General features: G+C 40.5%; 1 protein-coding gene across 2 annotated transcripts in view; it reads left to right on the top strand.

Annotated features, from left to right (window-relative positions):
* LOC121698999 overlaps positions 1-21,058 on the top strand; it is a 29,770-nt gene extending 8,712 nt beyond the window's left edge. The window contains exons 2-10 of one of the 2 annotated variants that reach the window (XM_042081584.1): positions 2,944-3,149; positions 3,233-3,370; positions 3,569-3,725; positions 7,472-7,655; positions 7,875-8,016; positions 8,107-8,262; positions 8,623-8,681; positions 15,702-15,784; positions 20,525-21,058. In XM_042081584.1, coding sequence (XP_041937518.1) covers positions 2,944-3,149; positions 3,233-3,370; positions 3,569-3,725; positions 7,472-7,655; positions 7,875-8,016; positions 8,107-8,262; positions 8,623-8,681; positions 15,702-15,784; positions 20,525-20,599 — 1,200 coding nt within the window. In that variant the 3' untranslated portion in view covers positions 20,600-21,058. Of the gene's footprint in view, positions 1-2,943; positions 3,150-3,232; positions 3,371-3,568; positions 3,726-7,471; positions 7,656-7,874; positions 8,017-8,106; positions 8,263-8,622; positions 8,682-11,204; positions 11,407-15,701; positions 15,785-20,524 lie in introns of those variants that run through there. The other variant, XM_042081586.1, reaches the window with a different exon arrangement.
* Positions 21,059-21,642: the final 584 nt, after the last annotated feature.

The raw sequence follows: 21,642 nt of genomic DNA, 5'->3' as shown, positions 1-21,642 counted from the left end.
CAAGACGTTAGCAAGTGGCCAGAGTTTCATTGGTCTGCCATATACGCTATCTAGTTGACAAGCCCATACAGGCGAAAAAGTAGTAAAAGTAGGCATTTTTCTTGACGTTTCCTTGACATTCAGTCAATTCACACACACAATTCAATGGAATGGAAAGGAAAGCTTTCTGACCCTGATATTGTGACGTGAACCCAGAAGGGGTATATGCAGTAGGCCTACTTCTTCAGGAGTACTCTCTGGTTTATGCAGTTGGTGTTTTACTGGCGAGAAAATGTCGTGGAAAATTAACCACTTTCTCAAACCTCCAATCTCAATAAGCACTCTGATGTCAAAGGACCCGAAGGAGAACACCAAGACGAGAGATGCTGAAGACTGTTGATTCTTTATTTGCCGTCTTGCAGTGAAGATACAATTCTAACAGCGTCAGGACTGGACCGTCAGGCAAGACGGCTGTGTGCCTGCGTTCTACCTTTTATGCTTCTAGGGGCCTGGGAGATGTCTCTTTCTCCTAAGAACCCAGGCCCCTTTTTAGCCAATCAGAACGTTTCTCGAACTTGGGATATTGGTGGAAACTCCTCCTCATTTAGACATTAAAAATATGTATTGGCCAGGTTCTATGTGTAATTACTTGTTGGTAGGTAGGGCCTGTATTCATTTTGGCTCTGTGAAGCACTGTGACCTAATTTTACTTCCTCTTTTTACCTGCCTTGACATTTCAATCTTATGACTTAGTCTCATAATTTTTCCAGCAAATGTTGCATGACATTGTACAAACAGTATTAAATCAATTTTCTGGTAAATCAAATCAGCATACACACACACAAGTATATGATCAAATAAAATCACCACACATTGCACAGACAGTATTACATCACTTTTCTGGTAAATCAAATCAGCATATGTAACAGGAAGCAGGTTATAACTGTTGACCCTTGAGGCACACACACACACACAACGTTGAAGGATTTTTTATAAAAACAGTTTTATTAAATTCTTAAAAATGGAGCGGTTCAGATACGACACAAACAGTTCGACACAAAAATACATTACCAGTTGTAAGCAATTAAAAGTATAGGACCAGTGTGAAAGAGCTGGAGGGCCACAGATTAAATCAATAGCCTATGTGAAGTTCACAACCCAATTGTAGTATAAGACCAGTATGAAAGAACTGAAGGGCCACAGAACAAATCAATAGCCCATGTAAGTTTACAGCCTGTTTACAGTATAGGACCAGTATGGAAGCACTGAAACTACAAAACAAATCAATAGCCTAGTATATGTAAATACCATATTCTGGCGCCCTCTAGAGGAGGGAGATCTCAGGCTATAATGCTCTACACAATGTGGGTATGCCTGACGGTGTGACGGCATATAACACAGCACACAATTATCATGTAACACAACACACAATTATCAATCCTCACGGCAAACGTAAAGGGCCATACAAGCCAACAGTATCACGGTGAATCATAAGAGCACTGAACACCACGGCAACACCCCAAATTTAAGCTACAGTGACACTCAGACAAAACGGGCAATAGGCCCACAGAGACATAGAGCACTTAACAGCAATAAGACAATCACCAGATTCAGGATCACATAGCAGGCCTATCTAGCACCATGGGCAGCCGGACATAATAATAAGGCTAGACAACTGGTAATATTAGCTCGTACAAGGAAAAGGCTAATAAGGGCTATAGAGGAACAGTCCATGCACCACTCACGACCCAGCCATTTACTCCTCCACGTAGTAGCTGCTAGCGCTCGAAGCTAGCTAGCCTACTCAATGGTCGCCGCGGTGAACAGTCCAGACCCGACACTCCCAGTAGTCCTCTCCTTATGGCACGCACTCGCTTTCACGACCCACACGCCTCTTCGTAGACACGAGCAGAGCTGTGGAAGGGGGGGGGAACAGTGATCAGCAATCACACTGACACGAAGTTTAGGCCACTCGCACAAATAGTGGTAGGCTACGATATGAGTACTTCCCTTTAGTGCAATACATAGAGAACGATATATAGCCTCTCCCCAGGTGCGCTGTGCGTTGTGTCTTCCGAGCCCCCTTTACTTCTCCGGGCTTCGGTGGTAGTCCTTGCGGGTGCCTACTGCCACCAAGAATCTCCCAGTCAAAGGCCGCCATTGGCATTTTAAATCTCTCAACCACCAACTGCGCAGGTCTGCCATTGAGGGGCGATTGAATGCACCTGTAGAAGAGCATACAAACCACATACACACCACAACGTAATCATACACTATTAACCAGCCCCACCCCCTACCATCAGTCAATGTTCCTGATAACACATTCAGCCCTGTTACACATACACACACAAGTATATGATCAAATAAAATCACCACACATTGCACAAACAGTTTACATCAATTTTCTGGTAAATCAATCAGTATACACACACATGTATTTATGATCAAATAAAATCAGCAGAATGCACTTAGCCAGGTTCTATGTGTAATTACTTGTTGCTAGGTAGGGCCTGTATTTGTTTTGGCTCTGTGAAGCACTGTCACCTAATTTTACTTCCTCTTTTTACCTGCCTTGACATTTCAATCTTACGACTTCCAGACAGTCTAGTCTCACAATTTTTCAGCAAATGTTGCATGACATTGTACAAACAGTATTACATCAATTTTCTGGTAAATCAAATCAGCATACATACACATGTATATGATCAAATAAAATCACAACAAAAACTCTGCCTGTTACAGTAGAAGTAAAACTCTACCTGTAGAAGACTCGTCTTTGTTTTCAGCACATTTTAACAGTGAATTTTGTTCTGAACAAAATATTTTACTTATCAACTGGCCTAATTGATGAATTTCTACCACAATACCCATGCATGAAGTATAAAGTTTCTTTTACATTTTTTGTTTGATCTTCAGTCTCTCTTTCTCTAACCAGAATCATTTTGGTGTGATTCTTCTTTTCAGGTGGAGTTTCGCTTCAAACAAACTTTTGATAGATGTAGTTATTTTACCTGGAATAACTGCATCAGTGGAAACTGTGGAATTGAAGGCAGCCTCAAAAGTGGTGAGATATACAACACAGCAGGGAGGCATGCAGGCAATTTCAACTGGTGCCAGACAGAAGGGATTAGGACAAGATTGATACCCACAGATAACCCATTCAGTTTGAGGTAACTTGGTGTCAGATCATTCTGTTCCCATCAATTTGGGAGGAGATTTTTTGTAGCATTTACTATTTTGCTTTTGGCTACAGTGAAAGGAGCGGCAATTGGGTGAGTCTACAAAATGGTGTTGTAAGTTGGAGGCTACTCACAGTTGTTGATCTTGGAAAGCGATCCGACACAAATAAAGCAAACAGATCCCCAGTCACTACCAGCATATCATTTGTCAGGTATTTATTAACTATTATTACCATAATTATCAGATTCTTTTTTTTGGAAATACTGATTGTATGCATGTGTATATACTAAATATATATGTAGATTAAGATAAATGGAGTAAGTGGAGTTATTGTGTTTAAATATAAAATACAATATTACATGATGAATGGTATGATATACAATCTTAATGGCACTGATTCACCCACTAGTGTCCCTCAGAACTGCCCACGGATGTATACGCTGGTAACGTTTGATCCAGACAATGACCAAGGCAGATGCAGATATGGCACTCTCCTGGATCAAGAATGCTCTGTCTGCCAGCTTCCTCTTGGGTTTACCCTGACGCAAAACAGAATCAAAGAGAAAGTACATAAGTCTCCTTCTTACCTATATTCTTTTCCTGCTTTGGTTCTTTGGAAACACAACTTTCTCAAAGGGAATCAAGACATTCTCCACTCTACATTATCTGAGCTAGGCATTTCTGAGAAAGCTCTAAATTGCACTTATCAACCGACTAAACATGCAGCCATGTGGTTTCAAGATATTTCTGCCAAAACTCCTCTTAACTTGTTCTTATAAAAAAAAAAAAAAAGTATCCATACAAACTGATTACCGAAAGCAGCTAAAATTTTTAAATTCAACAAATAATGTAATGGCCCACCTGAAGGGCGGCACTAAGCATGCATTTGAAAATCTCACTGCACGCAATTGGATAACACTATACGACCAATGTTAACTGACTGATTCCGGACTTTGACGCAATTGGATAACACTACGACTGTCACCTGTTTAGCTTGCCTCTGGCCCGCCTATATCAGATACACAGATATGATTGGTTCCCCGTGATGCAAGGGGCAAAAGTTCCATGCATCATTACTCGTTGCCAGAGCAAATGCTTCCGCGAGAACTCTGGATTCCCAGAGTAGCACAAGCTGTCAAAGGATGCAAAAGGAGGAGTTATTGACTTGTACAGACCTTCTCCTAATAACATGGTCCCCTGTCAGTATATCTAAAGTATGTCTGAAAAGGTCACTAAAATCTGTGCTTACAAACAGTTTTGATTCTATGTTCACAGGCAGAAAAATGGCCATTAAATTGAATGACCGTCAGACGTCATGTCAGGGCCCGTCACAACCCTATGTAACTGCCATAGTTGGGATAGTTCCAATTAGTTATTTTAAAAAATGCATTTGATCATGAGTTGGCACAATATGTGTTCCTAAGTGGAAATTTACATTTCTGGTAGAATGTCCTACAAATATGATCATAAATCAATTAATCAAATTACATTTTTTAAAGTCAAAAGAAACAGGTTATCTTGAAATTGCAATAGTAGATACTACACACAAATGTAGTATAATTAATAATAGGTAATTAGCCAATAATGATCTGCGCTGATCACAATTAGCTAACATGAGAACAACGTGTTCAGTGAAGCTCACATATTTCATTGATGGTTATTGCTAACGTGTCAGCCCTCGTGTGAAGATGAGCAAGTTTACCTGTGCAATTTCACTGAGCAAAGGGCACAGACTAAGACAGCCAGTCTTACTGTTTCTATGTCAATCCTTAATGGAAATAAGTTCCAGATATCTCAATGAACCAAAATGACATCAATAGGTGGTAGGTTTGTTTGAGTTCCTTTCCTTGTAGCATCCCTTTCTAAATTCCACAGTGGGGAAAAGTTAACCTTATCTAAATAACAATTCTAATTCCTCATTCCTCATGAGGTTGAAGATATTTAGCATATATCAAGTTTGTCACTTCAACTTCAAGATACAGTACATAGCCTTATGATTCTATTGTTCAGTTCTGCACTCGACTTAAGTTAGGAACCTCATGCCCCCAGACCCCCCTAGCGTTAGGGAGCTCACAATTATTTTCTTTCATAGGGCCATTTCTAGCCGTGTCCCTGGTAGGCCCAACAGCTGATTTGGGTTGAGGCTATATTTAGCCTAATTGAATTACTTGATGATAGAGAAGACAAACGTCATTTTGTGGTTTGATGCATGGTCATATGAAATTTGCACTGGTGTGACAACAAAAAAGTCTAGGTGTAAGTGACATCACGCTCAGCACAGCAATCTCTGCCAGTCTGTGTCTGCCCCTGGTAATGCTTTTCATATGTGGCATTCGATTCGATTGTGGCAGTCTGAATTGTTATTTGTTTATTCAAAGTCCAAAGACACTCCAAAGTAGGGTATTCGAGGTGTCAGATTATTAACACATCATTTTTATGTCGTTTTGAATAGGCATTGGCTGCAAGTGTTGGATGCCATGTTTTTGCAAAAGCATAAGCCTCCAGACAGACAGACATCATCCAAACATAAGCCTGCTGTAACCTACACAGCACCTGCTTGACTGCTGTGTGAGAGAGGGAGTGGCTAGCCTACAGTGGCTAGAGCGGTAAAAGCCAATGTGTGCTTCATTTATCGATCTTTAATTATATTTTGCATTTCTTACAACTTCAAACTTGGCACTGCACTCACTCATGCCTGTAGCAAGACACCTGCCAAGTTTGGCGAACGGTACAAGAGATATATACATACAGACAGACGTTCCTGTCATCAATAGATACATTTGATAGGATTATTTTGCCTTTATAAAAATACATTTTGGAGACTCCCACTTAGCCTACCACTAGAGAGAGTCTGGGTAACACTGGTGGCTACCACAGTTTGACAACCACTGTCCTATGTTGTTGAAGTTAAAGTTGAAAAAGCCTACATTAAGCATAATAGTAATAATAACAATAATATCAACTAGAAGGGCAATTCCAAGAAATTACCAGTGTATTAAAAATGCAAAAATGATTATGCAGATAATGCAAGCACAGAAATAGTTGATATGGTGTTGCTAGGGTACATATAGTGATTGCTATACTAAACAAAGCAGGGTAATCATGTTGGTTGCTATGGCGGTTGCTAGATGGGCATCATGTTAGTGATTTTAAGTTGTTGCTAGGGTAATTTAAAAGGTTGCTAGGGTGTTGTTAGGGTAGATATAGTGGTTGCTATGCTGGTTACTAGGATAATCATGTTGGTTGCTATGCCAGTTGCTAGGTTCACATTATGGTAGTGGTTGTAGGTTGTTGCTAGGGTAATTGAGATGGTTGCTAGGGTGTTGCCAGGGTAGATATGGTGGTTGCTAAGCTAAATAAAGCAGTTGCTTTGCTGCTTGCTAGAGTAATAATGTTGGTCACTATGGCAGTTGCTTGGTTGACATTATGGTAGTGGTTGCTAGGGTAATTGAGATGGTTGCTAGGGTGTTGCTATACCTTTCATGCCTCCTTGAGAACCCCCCCAAAACAATCGGTTTTCACCTAGCTTGAGATGCTGCAGCCAACAGCTAAATCAGCCGGGCAGCTACAGCGCTACACTGGGGGCATATGCATGTTCACGAGCCCCCATGTTAATGCCCCCAGAGTGTAGCGCTTTAGAAGCACAGAACAGTCTAAAGTCATGGGCGATCCTGCAGATCACCAGCTCGGTGGACTTTGACAGTGAACGTTTGTTGTTTCGTGAGATCACTGTCATCAGAGTTCTTCAATGTTTGCTTCTACTCAATCCAGACTCCAGGCAGCTAATGTTAGCATGGCAGCTCGCAGGTCAGCAGCAGTTCGGTGGTCGCGGCAGCGGCAGCTCTCTCGCAGAGTAGGTCCACAGCCCTGAGCAATCTTTCCGATCAGACAATGAAGTGCAGTGCAGTGCAGGATGATGGAAGGATGTCAGAGGCCCAAGGCAGAAACTAGCCAGCATGGCCATGGCAAGCTCTTTAGTCCAATGGAATAAGGTTACCGTCAGAACTTGACTTTAACGTCATGGCATCAGCCAACTTGTAAGCAGAAGGACTAATATTGTATTCTACCTTTAAATTGTGAATATCAATCTTACAGAGCCACTGCACATGAGCATAGGCTGTAATAAGAAAATATTGGGACACAACATTTTCTTACGCTTAATTTTTCATTAACAATGATGACTAATGTATTATGTAGCTCTAGAATAAATGTGTAGGACTAATGGTAGCCTAGTTTTATGTGGTCCGGGAATAGTGGGAACTGTGATTTGTTTAACTATGTTTCAACACATTTATAAACATTCCCTTCTCAGGATTTCTGCTCACTACATTATAACAAGGCCACAACTGGTGTCTATGGGTTAGAGCTGGTTGTGGAGGATTTCCCCCAGCAAAACATCATTCTCTCCTACAACAATGGCTCCCGCGCTTTCAGGGGTCCATTTAATCAAGCTGCCAGTCCTCTTAGCAAGCTTCCTCTGCACTTTGCTGTCAAAGGTGAGATTTATTGACACATCACATCGTAGCGCAGTCCTCTGATGGTCATATTTGGGAGTATTCTGGTTCCTCTTTGAAGAACACAGTTCAATTCATATATCTACTACTGACATCAGATCTCAATTTTACATTTTTTTGCCATCTTGCTAGATTTTTAAAATCTTTCTGACATTTACGGCATTAGGTAATAATAGTGCGATTTATGATTACTTTGGCCAGTCGATCCTCCTATTGCTTCTTGTGATGAGGGAGTGTTCTTGCCAAAGTTTGTTCCACCTACCCCTGAGAATGGAGACACAATTCAAGCTGTGATCAACCAGGAGCTTAAAATCATAATAAATGCAACAGCCTCTGAAGCAGGGTAAGACACTGTTGTTAAAATGACATTGAAAATACGTTTTATTTTTTGTATTTAGTGTCTGACTGTGCTGTAATGTCTCTTATTTCGAAGAATTCGTGGTCTTGTGATCAGTGGACCCTTGAATATCACAAGTAGTTCTGAAAGATCTGATGGCCTTGAACAACTGGTCCTGAAATGGACTCCAAGGAGTGATGATCTTGGGGAATATTTCCCCATCTGTTTTATTGCTGAAACTAATCCAATAAAGTAAGGATATAAAGGAGTATATGTTTTAAAAATCATCAGGTTACATTACACTGTATACATTAAAAATGTAATCACATTAGAAACATTCTAATTAGGAACATTCAGAAATAAACACAGCAGTTTCAGTGTTATTCTACATTTAAAACTGGCAGAGCATTGGAACATGAATAAAATAATATTGTTAAATGATGTGCATTAGTTTTCCATTAGGCTATTACAACAATACACTGAGTAACAATACACCTACAATAACAAGCACCGATTTACACGTAAGGGCAAAATGAATACTCACAAAATGAGTAGGCCTACTTGTATAATAGCTGTGAAAGCATTTTAACTCTGTGGTGTAAATGTTTTCAGCTCCACCTATTATCAATCTGACATGAGATGCATCATTGTTGAAGTTGGAAATCCTCCCGGTTGGTATTACATTAAATTTGATTTTACTCTCTGACAATATTCATGTGCTGTTATATTTATGATGAACTTATGATGAACTTTTAAATAATTTAACAAGGATCCCTGTGCTATTTTTTAAAGCAGAAAATGTTTATTGTATATGAGTCTTTCCTTGTTCAGAGTGCACACAAAATTGATAGTGAACCTGTTAACCTCCAGAGGTACTCCAGAACAGCCTTGATGTAATCAGTACATCAGTGATTCGGTTAAAGGGAAACTCCCGTCTAACAACAACCAAGGGTCTATTTTTCCAATGATAACGATTTTTTTTTGTTTTTTGGACCAAAACAACGTCAATTGGTGCAATTTTGTAGCCTGGAGATTCCAGACCCAAAGATGAAAGGTCTGGCCACGAATAATGTAATGGGCCAACTCGAGGGGCGGCACCAAGCATGATTTGACAATGACAAATTTGACTATATTTAAACAGTATTTCTCCATAGAGGAAGAGTCCAGGTGCTAAAATGGCCTGTCTGCAGTCCAGACCTGTCAAATTAGGTGCATCATGGAATGACAAACATGACCCATGTTGAGCAACTGAAATCCTATATCGGGCAGGAATGGGACAACATTTCATTCTCAAAACTCTAGCAGCTGGTCTCCTCAGTTTCTAAAAATTTACAGAATTTCATGCCTGCAGGTAGGCCTGCTTTAAAAATAGGATAGGGAAAAACATAATTCCAGGTAAGCATTCAATAATGAATAGGCCTATAGATAATATGATAATATAATAAATGTGAAGTGAGCAGAATAATATATATATATATATATATATATATATGCTTAGCCTATTGAATAAGTTGATGATAGAGAAAACAAACCATTTTGTGGAATGATGCATCATATGAAATTTGCAACGGTCTCTGGTGGCCTTTAAGTGACATCACACTCTGTCTGCCACTCGTTGCTTGTCGCTGGTTATGCTTTGCATGTGTGGCATTCTGAGACGTTCTTTAATTCGGGACCATTATCGCTCGTTTCAATTTAGGACCTTGCAGTTGGAATTGTCGTTTGCTTATTCAAAGTCTAAAGACAGTCCAAAGTAGCCTGGGCTATTCGAAGTGTCTTATTGCACGTCATTTTTTACGTCATTTTGAAGAGACACTGCATAGGCCTACCTGTGTGTGTTGGTGTGTTGTTGCAAAATCCGCGGAGTTCACTTTATTGTTGAGGTCAGACATGTTGAGTTTTTACCCGTGTAACCTACACTGATCCAGTTCTGCAAAAGCTCTGCTTTTATCCTCACTGGTAGCTTACAGCAGTGGTTGTCCTGGGGGGCCGCGAGGGGGTGCCACGGGGGCCTCAGCAAGTTGGAAGGAAAAATAGAAGAAACAAATAAATACATTTGAAAAATATAAAATATACCTATTACTATGAGGGTTGTTATACAATGCCATGATAATAATGTTAGGCATATCTTAACATTATATTTCCCATGATAATGACTGGGAATAATAGTAGCGTGATAGCTTTCATATAGCAGAAAGCCCCAAATACAATTTTTACACACTGTATGCTCCATCGCGAAGTGCTTGTTGCTAAAATAATTATTAGGATTAGCTTAATGTATTTTTACATTTGCCGTAGTATTGTCGATGGGTTTAATAACACATCAAGGGGGTCCTTGGCCAGAACCTAATGGTATTTGGGGGGCCTTGTCATGGAAAAGTTTGGGAACCCCTGGCTTACAGTACAGTGGTGTGTGGGAGGGGGAGTGGCTAGCGGCGAAAGCCAATGTGCTTCTTTTACCGATATATTTAACGATATCTTTTGCATTTCTTATTCAAACAACGTCATTGTTTTGTTTGCAATTTGGCACTGCACTTACTCATGCCCATAGCAAGACACCTGAGTTTGAAATCAGTCTGACAAACGGTCAGCGAGATATGCGTGCCACAGACACACAGACGCTTCTTGCTTTATAGCCTAGATAGATTTTCCATGAAATATCCAAATTTGTAATTTTCAACATTTTATATGTTGTCTACGTGCTTTTTGCAGCTAAATATGGGTTTTCGAGATTTGTAGACTTTCACATTCTGTTTTTATTTGCATTCTACACAACGTTCCAACTTTTTCTGATTTGAGGTTGTAGGCTACAACTCAATAGCTACAGTACGCTATGAATATGCTATTCAGTCGTAAATCCATTTTCTGGTCTTACTCAAACGTCACCAAAGCTGTTTTGATCCCAAAAAAATGAACATTCATTATTATCCACAAACAGACCCTAGATTGTTTTAACCTTTAATTTATTGACGACTGCACCCTAGATTGTTGTTAGACCAGAGTTTCCCTGTAAGACCATTAAGAAAATCGGAGGAACTATACACAATATCAACACATTCAAATTAAATATTGCATAGACTACATTAATTACCCATGAAATTGCAAGACCTCATGTTGGGGGGCATAATATATTTGCAGTAGGCTTATTGCAGTTTCCTTTCTTCATATTCAGTAACACTCTCCTTCACCCACAGGTCCTGGTCCAACTGGAGAGAATATGTTTGTGTTCTAGTAGTAGTAGTAACTAAGGAGTGGAGTTTCTTTAAGGAAAAGCTATAGGTTATGTTTGTCATACCTATATATAGTGGAAATAACTTCAGTTATTTCATGGCAAACTAGATGTACCGCATAGTGGTACAAAATATGACCGCCGCTCAGTCCTGTACATCTGTTCCGCGAAAATAAATCACACTTCAATTTGTCTCCATATTTTACTCCATCCCCCACTCTTGAAACTTTTGTGTATGCTTGTTTGGCATGCCTGAGTGTGTGTGTGCGGCTGCACAGAAAGTAGCCTACTGGTGCTGAAAAGGTGAATAGATTGTAGAATAGCCAAAGAAGATGTAGCATTGTTATAAAACCTTTAAAATCTCTAAACAATCACAAGTAGGGCAGTTCATCACAGTTCATCCATTGCAACTGGATTGATGAAAGGTCACTTACACCTGTAGGCTACATTGTATTTGGGAAAAGCAAAAGGTATCAGCATAATGTTATTTATTTATTTATAAACAAAAACATCTCTGTCAGTTCCATGCCGTTTTCAACAGCTATCAAAAACAAAGGTCATTTTTGAATGCAGTGTTTCCCCTAGAAATTTTTCCAGCAGCGGTGCTATTACTTGGGAGGGGGGGGGGTTGTTGCGCATTTTTTTTAATTAATTTTTTTATATCATACCTTCGTGTTTCTTTTGTGGACATTTTCAGCTTTCTTTTACATTATTGGTTAAAAATGATAGAAGAAAAATGAAATGGCACAACCCAGAAAAAGATTATTTACAATTTATTTACATTTGTCTTAATGGCAAAGGCCACACCCAATCTGCGAGCACTTAATTTTTCTGGGCTTTTCAAAGAACATCTCTAAGGCTCTTTGGTAATTGAATTGAATTGTTGGGGGGGCATTAATGCTGACACGCATGCACGTAGCCAGATGCTCTCCTTGTAGTCTATTTCTCAGTCCCAAAACAACAAACCCACGTATAAAAAAAGTAAATACTCACTTTTCTTCTACATCACTCCCACAGTTACCATACAACTCACTCACAATTAACTCGAAAAGGACCTAGGCTACTTGATTGAAGTGCGACCGTTCGTCTCACCATCAAGAGAACGCTGAAGTTATGAGAACACGTCTTTCTGATAAGAGAATGTAGGCTCCTATGTCTAATGCCGCAAACGTAGAAAAGGTCTGTTTGTGATAGCCTATTATAGCTAAGTGGACAGAATTTAGGCTATACGTATATGCCAACATATGCTCATATTTCCTTTAACTATCAGAAAGTTTAAACAGGCCTAGACTGTGTTCGCCTAGCTTTCCCATGCAAACATTACATGTAGCCCTACGCTAACGTTACAAGTCTAGGCTACAATTAACGTTAAGACCATACACCTTGTAGCACATTGGTTTACTCTATTGCATTACTTACGTTTTAATAATTTGTCGTTGAATGTTGATGGAGGCTCATCTTTGGGAAATCAGCTCTCTGGATAAAATTGTCAGCCGGAGCAAGAGTTCTCAGAGTTGACGACACCGGACGTAAATCCAATCAGCAGAAAGAACCGCATCACAACAGTAGGCTAAATCGCAACAAACTTTTTCCCCCCATGTTAAATTCATTTCGGTAATCATGAATTGGTTTCTTTTATTTGATGTAGGCTAGGAGAGGAGGATGCATGTTTCACATTAGTGTCAATGTGTCAAAGCAGGCTTTGGATCAGAGGAATTGCTCAAGCTTAACATATGGCATAGGCTACAAGCGAATTCACGGCATACAAACAGCTTCGTGATGAAATATAACTAATATCATTTTTTATTGTCACCAGGCCTATAAGTAGGCTATTTATTGTGTAACCTACAAGTGAACGATGACACCATAGGCTACACTGTGGCGGAGCAAGACCCCATCAGTCGGATAGCTAAACAATGTAACCGTGTTCAGAACGTAGGCTAGCCATATGGGCTGCAGACTTGTCTTTGGGCTTGTAATCACCTGACACATCATGCCGCATATATGTCCTGAATAATGAGAGGCTAAGTGCGGATTTGATGCACTTAACTTACTCAAGACTTTCAGAAAACAATTTCGAGATGACGTTGGCCGTTGTGCTTTTACAGTGTGTTAAGTGAATCTCGTGATATTATGTTGCAGCGGCGCTGAAAATCCAGCGGCGGCGCTGCGCCGCTGTTAAATACACTGTAGGGGAAACACTGGAATGGATGGATTTTTTGTGAATGTTTCTTCTTCTACATAAGATTTTAGTCATCTTTAGTTCATGTAATACTTTATTGTCAATGCACAAATTAAGTAACAGTAGTCTGAAACGTTATTGTTAATGCACAAATTAAGTAACAGTAGCCTGAAACGAAATGCTGTTTTACATCTAACCAGTGGTGCAAATAACTGACATGTCCAAATGGGCCTTGATGAAATGCGTCGCTAGACTGTTCATACAAATTTTAACGGGCCAAAGTTGAAGAGCTGTTGTCCGTTATTGTTCGTGCAAATATAGGCTGATTCATGTTCCCTTGCATTGTGTACCTGAGGTCCATGGCTACTCTGGCTATTCTAAATGCAAAAATGCATCAGGGAGTTATGACAAAACTGTAACTAACAAACTAGATCCTAATAGAAAGCTGTTAGCTTCCCTAAGCTACAGGTAGGCTTATAAGGTAGGCCTATTTACAACATAAATTGTCAATAGGCTATGCTGGCGACACAAATAAAATCTCCTTTGGAAACCAATGGCTTACGCCTTACAGTATCAAGCGGACATAAACTGCCATATCGTGGCGAAAAGTTGTAATAAAATTCACGCAGCTCCATGAGTCAAGGAAAGCGCGAATGAAGTAGCCACTTCTAAATGGGACCCACTACACAGTAGCTTAAGGTGTGTTGCTAAAGCAGCCATAATGAAATAAAGGTGTCATTGTTTGGATACTTCGCACACACGTGCTTTTTAATTTCACAGACTACAACTACCAAGCTGGAATCAAAGCACATCGATTCCCCTCTCACACCCTGCACGCACTTAAAACAAAATAAACAGGCGTCTCAGTCTCATGTATAGGCAAAACTGTATCAGACCGGTGTAACGTTGGTAAATCTTCCATTGCACAGAATGATTTTTGTACCACGTGCAACAAATGACAGTCGAAAGATACAATTACAGTGCTGCTATCAATTTGCTTGGTATAACCGCATTTATAGTTTTCTACAAATGCAATCAATCAAATTGGCCTCCATCACTCAACCAACGCTAACGGTAACATTACCTAGGTCCTTATTGATATTATAAGATTAACATACCTGCAGTAAAAACCAAGCATGTCCGATAAACATCCTCAGATTTATTTCGGCTTCAAGAAGAAATGGGAATTACATTTCATGTGAACATCTCTGCTGTAAACTACAGTCCTTGTAGGAAGCGTCCTTTGTTTTTCCAACCCACTTTTAACTTCCAACAAAATTACGTCTCACTGCAACGATGCGCCATCTAGTGGACAAACGACTACTTATCGCCAATACTGGAAATGCAGCCATGATGATGAATATTTATTTTGGCTTTCTTTTAATCCTACTGAATTTGTAATTATGTATCGGCCATTCTAATACCGATAGTATGTGGGTGCCTGTGTGTGTGTGTGCATGTGTGTGTGTGTGCATGTGTATATGTGTGCACCGCCATCTACAGGCCAATGAGTGTACAGTCACTAAATGTACACATAACCTAATTTTTTTTAGACCCCCCATGGATGAAATTCTACGAAACTTGGCATACCCCCAGAGAATGCCAGGTCAATCATACACATAAAATTTGGTGCAGTTCTGAACATCTTAACTGAAGATAGGGGCGATTAAAGCAGAATAATATTGCATTTTCATTTTTTACCGGGGGGGTGCAAATCACAAATGAGTGATTATGGGCCAGGTTGATGTGGGCCCTTGAGACCAACATACCATAAAAGATTCTTCATCCTCAGTGCCACACGTAGTTATTTAGGAAAAACTGCTTTTTTTGCGGTTCGGGAGGCCCAGCACGGGAGGGGAGTGGCCCCCGGGGACGAAACGAAATTTTTCCGTAAAAGTCTAGTGGGGCTACATACCCACCAAATTTCATGTACACCAGTGTTTCGGTGTCCCGGGTATCATTGACCAAAAATTCAGGAAGTAGATGACGGGGGGGGAAAAAAAAAAAAAAAAAAAACTTTGACAATCATTATATGACCGCTTCGCTAGCGGCGGTCATAAAAAAAACTTTGACAATCATTATATGACCACTTCGCTAGCTTCGCTAGCGGCGGTCATAATGACCGCTTCGCTAGCGGCGGTCATAATAATGATTCCTTTTCTGAAAACTGACTGCGGTACATACTGTAACTTTAATAACTTTAATAGCTTAAAAAAATCGATGTGTTTTTATAGCTCATTCATCTTCGTAACAGTTAAGAGTGTGTTTTTCTATTGACAGAGACTGTGGTAGGCCTGAGGATGATGGTTGAGTCTACAGATGCACTAACTGAGGCAGAAATTGAAGAAAAAGTGATTAAGCCAGTGAGTTTTTCTTCTTGTCTGAACACAACCCCCCCCCCCCCCCCCCCCCACACACACACACACACACATACAGACTTTTTTGACAAGAAAATTTGATTTGAAAAAATGCTGGCAGCAAAAAGCAGTTTAGGGAGTCTGTTGCTGCCATAACAATGTGTGCTAATCAAGAGTTAATGATAGCTAAGTGACTGCAATAAAGTTTTCCAGTAGCCTATCGTATAGGTTATATATAGCTTAGTTGGCTTGTGCATGAATATGATTTGACATTTTGTAGCCTACATTTCCATCTACAGTCTTTTAGTCCATCTTTACCAAGAGAACCCTTCCAAGATAGACCCTTTTCGACACTCTAGGCCTACTTTGAGAGACCAACTACCACTCATGCCATCAGTGTTGAATTTTGGACCACTGCCATATCATTACATCATCACAATTAATAAGTTATCATAATCGTCATCGTTAGCATGGCAAGTCACACAAAGCCTACCTGCTCCATCACTGAGTTCTTGTTATCATGTAGCCTCAATAGGCTACACTCTCCACCACCTGCTCACTGTCCCTCTGTTCTGTATGCTTGCTTTCATCCCCTTGTTCAAATTCAACAAACTTTAACATGTTGCTGACATAGGCTAGCGTACGCGCAATATTGTATTGTATGCCAGATGGCCAGTCTGCCCCTGTTCATGGACGTCACCTTCGGCTGAACCTCCCAAAGACCAAACTGCTTGTCCCCCCAAAGTAACTATACATGACATTAAGATCAAAACTGACTCCCTATCTCTTGCCCCTGCCAGAGTGATTGATGACCAAATAACCTTTATTCACATTGCCTCAGTTACTTGGTCATGCTGCTTCGCTCTCTACAACATAAGAAAAATCAGGTTGTACCTGACTCAATACGCTACCATAGTGCCATATGGTCATCTCGCGACTCGAATACTGTAACGCCCTTCTGATGGGCCTCCCAGCATGCACTGTGAAACCCTTTCAGATGATCTAGAACATGGCTGCATGGCACCCCACACACATACAAGACACATATGATTTCATACATAAAATCCAGCCCATGGCAGTTCCCAACCATACTTACCTGTTCACCATCAATGTTGACAGTCTTTATACAAACATAGACACCATCTCAGGCCTTCAAGCAGTACAGCACAAGTTTAATCAATTTCCAGATCCCACACGCCCAGACAATAAATGACTTTGAATTTGACGACAAACTGTTTTTACAAATCCATGGAACTGCCATGGGCCAGAGATTCGCCCCCGCATATGCCAACATCTTTATGAGCGAGTGGGAGCAAGAAGCCTTAGCCAAATGTCCCCTGAAACCCCTCTTTTTTTTATCGCTTCCTGGATGATATCATCGGCGCCTGGACTCACACACTAGACCAATTCACTGACTTTATGAACATACTCAACACACACCACACTACAATTAAACTGAAATCCACAATTGACCCTCACTCTGTCAATTTCCTGGACACCACACTTTTTCTTACACCATCCACTCCAACACATAGTTCCCTCAGTACTAAAATTTTCTTCAAACCCACTGATACGCACGCACTTTTGCATAAATCCAGTTACCACCCCAAACACACTTTCCGAGGCATCATTGAATCACAAATCATTCGTTTCCACCGTATCTGCACTTTTCCCACAGACCTCCAGGAAGCGATAGAAATTCTCTTTAGAGCCCTCCGCCCCCGTGGTTACCCTTCTTGCTCCCACTCGCTCTGACACTAATTCTCCTCCCACCATAATGCCCCCCCCCAACCCCACTCCTGACCCCAACCCCACTGCCACACCTTTCATTCCACTAGTCACTACCTTTTCACAACCCACCACACATTTGCACCACATTCTCAAACAACACTTCACCCACTTTCAGTCCTCCCACACTCACTTCCAACATCACAGACTCATCTCAGCCTTCCGTAAAAACAAAAACCTTCAAGACCTCCTCATTAGATCACGTTTCTCCAGGAAGCCCCCACTCAAGCCATCACCAGGAGCCTGACGAGCTCACCAGGACTCCTTCTTCAAACCACAACACTTCATCACTAACCTTCACTCACACCTTTCTGCCCCTAACACACCCCTCTCACTAGACACCACAAATGCTGTCTACATCATCACATGCAATAAATGTCACTTACAGTACATAGGAGAAACAGGTCACTCAATCAAAACCAGACTCAAACAGCATCTATACACCATTTCTAGGAACTCACGCACCACCCACATAGTCACACATTTCCAGCAACACAGCACTTGCACACCTTGGCATTTGTGGTCTCGAGAGCAACCCCGGCTGGACCCGAGCACAGAGGCAACGAGCAAAACGGAGCTGGATCAATAAACTTCACACTTTCTTCCCCCTTGGTCTCAATTAATCCACTCCTCTGTTTCTTCTGGTTCTCAATAAAGCTACATTTTTTTCTTCCCCCTCTTTTCCCAGGTCCTGTCTTATTTATTTATATAAAAAAACTGTTATTACTATGTTATTAATCCTTTATTACTTTGTTATTACCTCTTCCCCCCCCCTTTTTTTAGTCTCTTAAGTTCTCCACCCCAGTTTTCCACTCCCCCTAGACTAAACCAGGACTTTTACTTTTATTTTACTATTTTTTATTTTCACCCTACACAATTTAGATGTGTTTACCTTTTATTTTTGCAGTGTCGTGGTTATTTTCAAAGGTTGTTTTTCATGAATTTTACACTTTTGATTTTCAGCACTTATAGCACTTTTGATTTCTAGCACTTATAGCACTTTTCCTGGTTTTAGTCCAGTCCCTAGTTTTTCCTGGTTTTAGCCCCAGTCCCTAGTTTTAACCCCACCCAGCTGCTTGGCCCAACCCCAACCTCTATCCCTAAACCTAACCTCCAGCCACTTGGCTAAACTCCAAACCCCACCCCTTAGCCTAACCCCAACCCAAACCCCTACCCCTTAGCCTAACCCCAACCCCCATCCCTTAACCTAACCCCAACCCCCATCCCTTAACCTAACCTCCAGCCACTTGGCTAAATTCCAACCCCCACCCCTTAGCCTAACCCCAACCCCCACCCCCACCCCTTAGCCTAACCCCTTAGCCCAACCCCAGCCCCTATCCTAAGGCTAACCCTTATCCCCACCCTCAGGCTAACTTCAACCCCCAAGGCCGACTCCAGCCCCCCACCCCTTATCCAAATCAGCCCCTTGGCCTAAACCCAACCCCTCATCTTAACCCTTTATTTATTTATTTATTATTTATTTATTTAAATTTTCTTTTTCCTTCTTTCTCCCCCTCTTCTAATATACATAATTTATTCATTAAATATTTCTTTATATATATATATATATTATTTTATTTCAAGACATTTGCCTTCTTCCTACCCTTATTCCCCTTCTTGTTGGTGTGGTTGGATCCAATCGGCCAGTGCACTCACAGTCACCCACTCCACCAAAGATCATGTTCCCCTATCCTACCAGAGCAGGGGCATCCCTCTCTATCTTCAAAAACCTCTGAAGACCCAACTCTTCTGAGAGTACTTCCTCTCTTAGCACTACTTAGCCTACAGCTGCTGAACATGCTTAATCTAGCACTTACCACTACGTACCTTCCTCCATTCTGACTATCCCTCTTCTCCCTCCCTTGACTTAGCTTGAGCTGTTCTATTCTATGTGAATAGTACTTATTGCTAGCCTAGAAATCTAGACGCACCCTAGCTGCAGCAAATGTGGGTCTGGCTCGTCAGGCTAACTTATTGCCGCACTAACTTATTGTACCTTGATTGTTGCTTTGGATAAAAGTGTGAGATAAATGACAAAATGTAAATGTGTGACAGATGTCAAGTGTCAGACACATGAGTAACACTGTGAGGAATGTGGACTGTTTGCATACCAGACATCCTGCATGAGTTAATTACTGAGAGAAGCTAGTCTGATGTTGCCAAAATGGCTTAAGGACACTTTTCTGAAAGTAGGTATACTCTGTAGTTCAATTCTTATACTCAAAATAAGGGTTAGGTGTCAGTGGTGACCTACCAAGAGCTTCCATTTAGTGTACCATACCACTATGGTATGTCTGTCAACCAGGGATGGATTACTGCACGGGCCTACTGGGCCCAGGCCCAAGGGGTCAGGGGGCCCTGAAGCCCAAGCCATTGAATGGAATCATTGGCTCAATATCAACACATCAGGATGTAGGCTATGAATCTGATTGAATTAAAGTATTGGCCATCCCCAAAATGCACCAGAATACAGGAAATCACATCAAACAAATTAAAAACACACATATGCGACAATTAGTGGGGGGCCCTTAATACATCTGGGCCCAGGGGCCCGAAAGTTCATAATCCATCCATGCTGTCAACAACATTGCGAAAAATACCAGCACAATTTTCACAAAAGTTGGTGGAAAAGGGCAGCATAGGCCAAGGAAAATCCATTCATTTTTGGAGCAGATCTGACTCCCCTGACAACTCAAAGTATTTTTCATTGAGTAGATTTTCAATAAACAAAACAATAACCAAAGTGAAATTTTGACAAGACAAAACATTTAGTTTAATGAAGAATTTGTACATAAGGCTGTCTATCATTCATTTCTTTCACATTTCTTACAACATAAATTATACATTCATTGCATAGTGATATCAGAAATGAGCCATAGCATATTAAGCATCGTGATGTCAGAAATCATAGTCTGTTGCATGTTACATTTGATAATTCCATATTGCTTCTTTAAAAAGCTTCAAGAGGAGCTTATCCGAAATGGTCTACCCAACACCACCACTCTGAGTCTGAGACGAGTGTACAGCCCGTGAAGAAGTGCTATGGAAGCATTTAAATAAACAGGTGCACTCCTTTGGGTTTTATAACTTTATAAGCACTGTTTCATTTTAGGAATTTATGTAGCCAGCAATCAGGAGCTGGTGCCCAGCTACTGAAAACTATCTGCTGATTTCTTCTGTTGTACAAAATGAATCAAGTGTGAGCCCGTATAGAAGAGAAATGCGGTTTGTATACAGCGATCCTATGTCTTTTTTGTTTAAATCGGGCAAAATGACATTATATGTTTCATATAAGACCAATACATATCTGTTAAACAATAAAAAGGCAGCCTATGGCCACTTTCATACTAAAAGGCACACAACATCTTATAGTGGATTTGTGGGTCATATAAGGATAATATAAACATTCTTTCTTGTAAAAGGTATGTGGTAATTTAAGATATTAATGAGATAATGTAGAAAATTAATATGAAATGTACCAGTTTGGGGTAAATCCATGAATTATTCATATTAAAGTCATATATGATTATTCCCATTAAAGTCATATGATTTCTTCACAAAACATGCTAATGATGTGATGAAACCGAAACACGTTTTTTCAGAGTGCACTGGTGTTTTGAGTGAGTTTTGAGTGAAAGGTTTTAACAATGGATGGAAACTAGAGGCAGAGGAGGAAAAACATATTCAAGAAGCACTGTGTGCTTACTCGCGTATTGTGTACATTTCATCAGAATAGTGTTGCCTCAAATCGAACACCAACTCTGTGCACTTAATGGAAATGACGCTCGCAACATTAAAAAATAATTGGTGTCCTCTATTAGGCAGTGACATGGTAGTAGGGGAGAACAGGGGTAAGGTGAGCCATTTTTTTACATTCTTCGTCATTCTCTTGTCAAAGAGGCTTTGTTTTGTAATCTTCACACCAAACAAATATAGTGTTCTTCTACTTCTGTAACCAACAACTCTTTAATAACTTATAAGGGTAAATATTTGTTGTAAATATTTGGTGGCACATCTTACCCCATAACCACCATCACCACCGCTTCTCAGAACAAGCTAGGGTAACACTCATTATT

Source organism: Alosa sapidissima, chromosome 23 (assembly GCF_018492685.1).
Source record: "Alosa sapidissima isolate fAloSap1 chromosome 23, fAloSap1.pri, whole genome shotgun sequence".
Lineage (NCBI taxonomy): Eukaryota > Metazoa > Chordata > Actinopteri > Clupeiformes > Clupeidae > Alosa > Alosa sapidissima.
The sequence above is the reverse complement of the archived record's forward strand: the minus strand, read 5'-3'. Positions and strand labels throughout refer to the sequence as shown.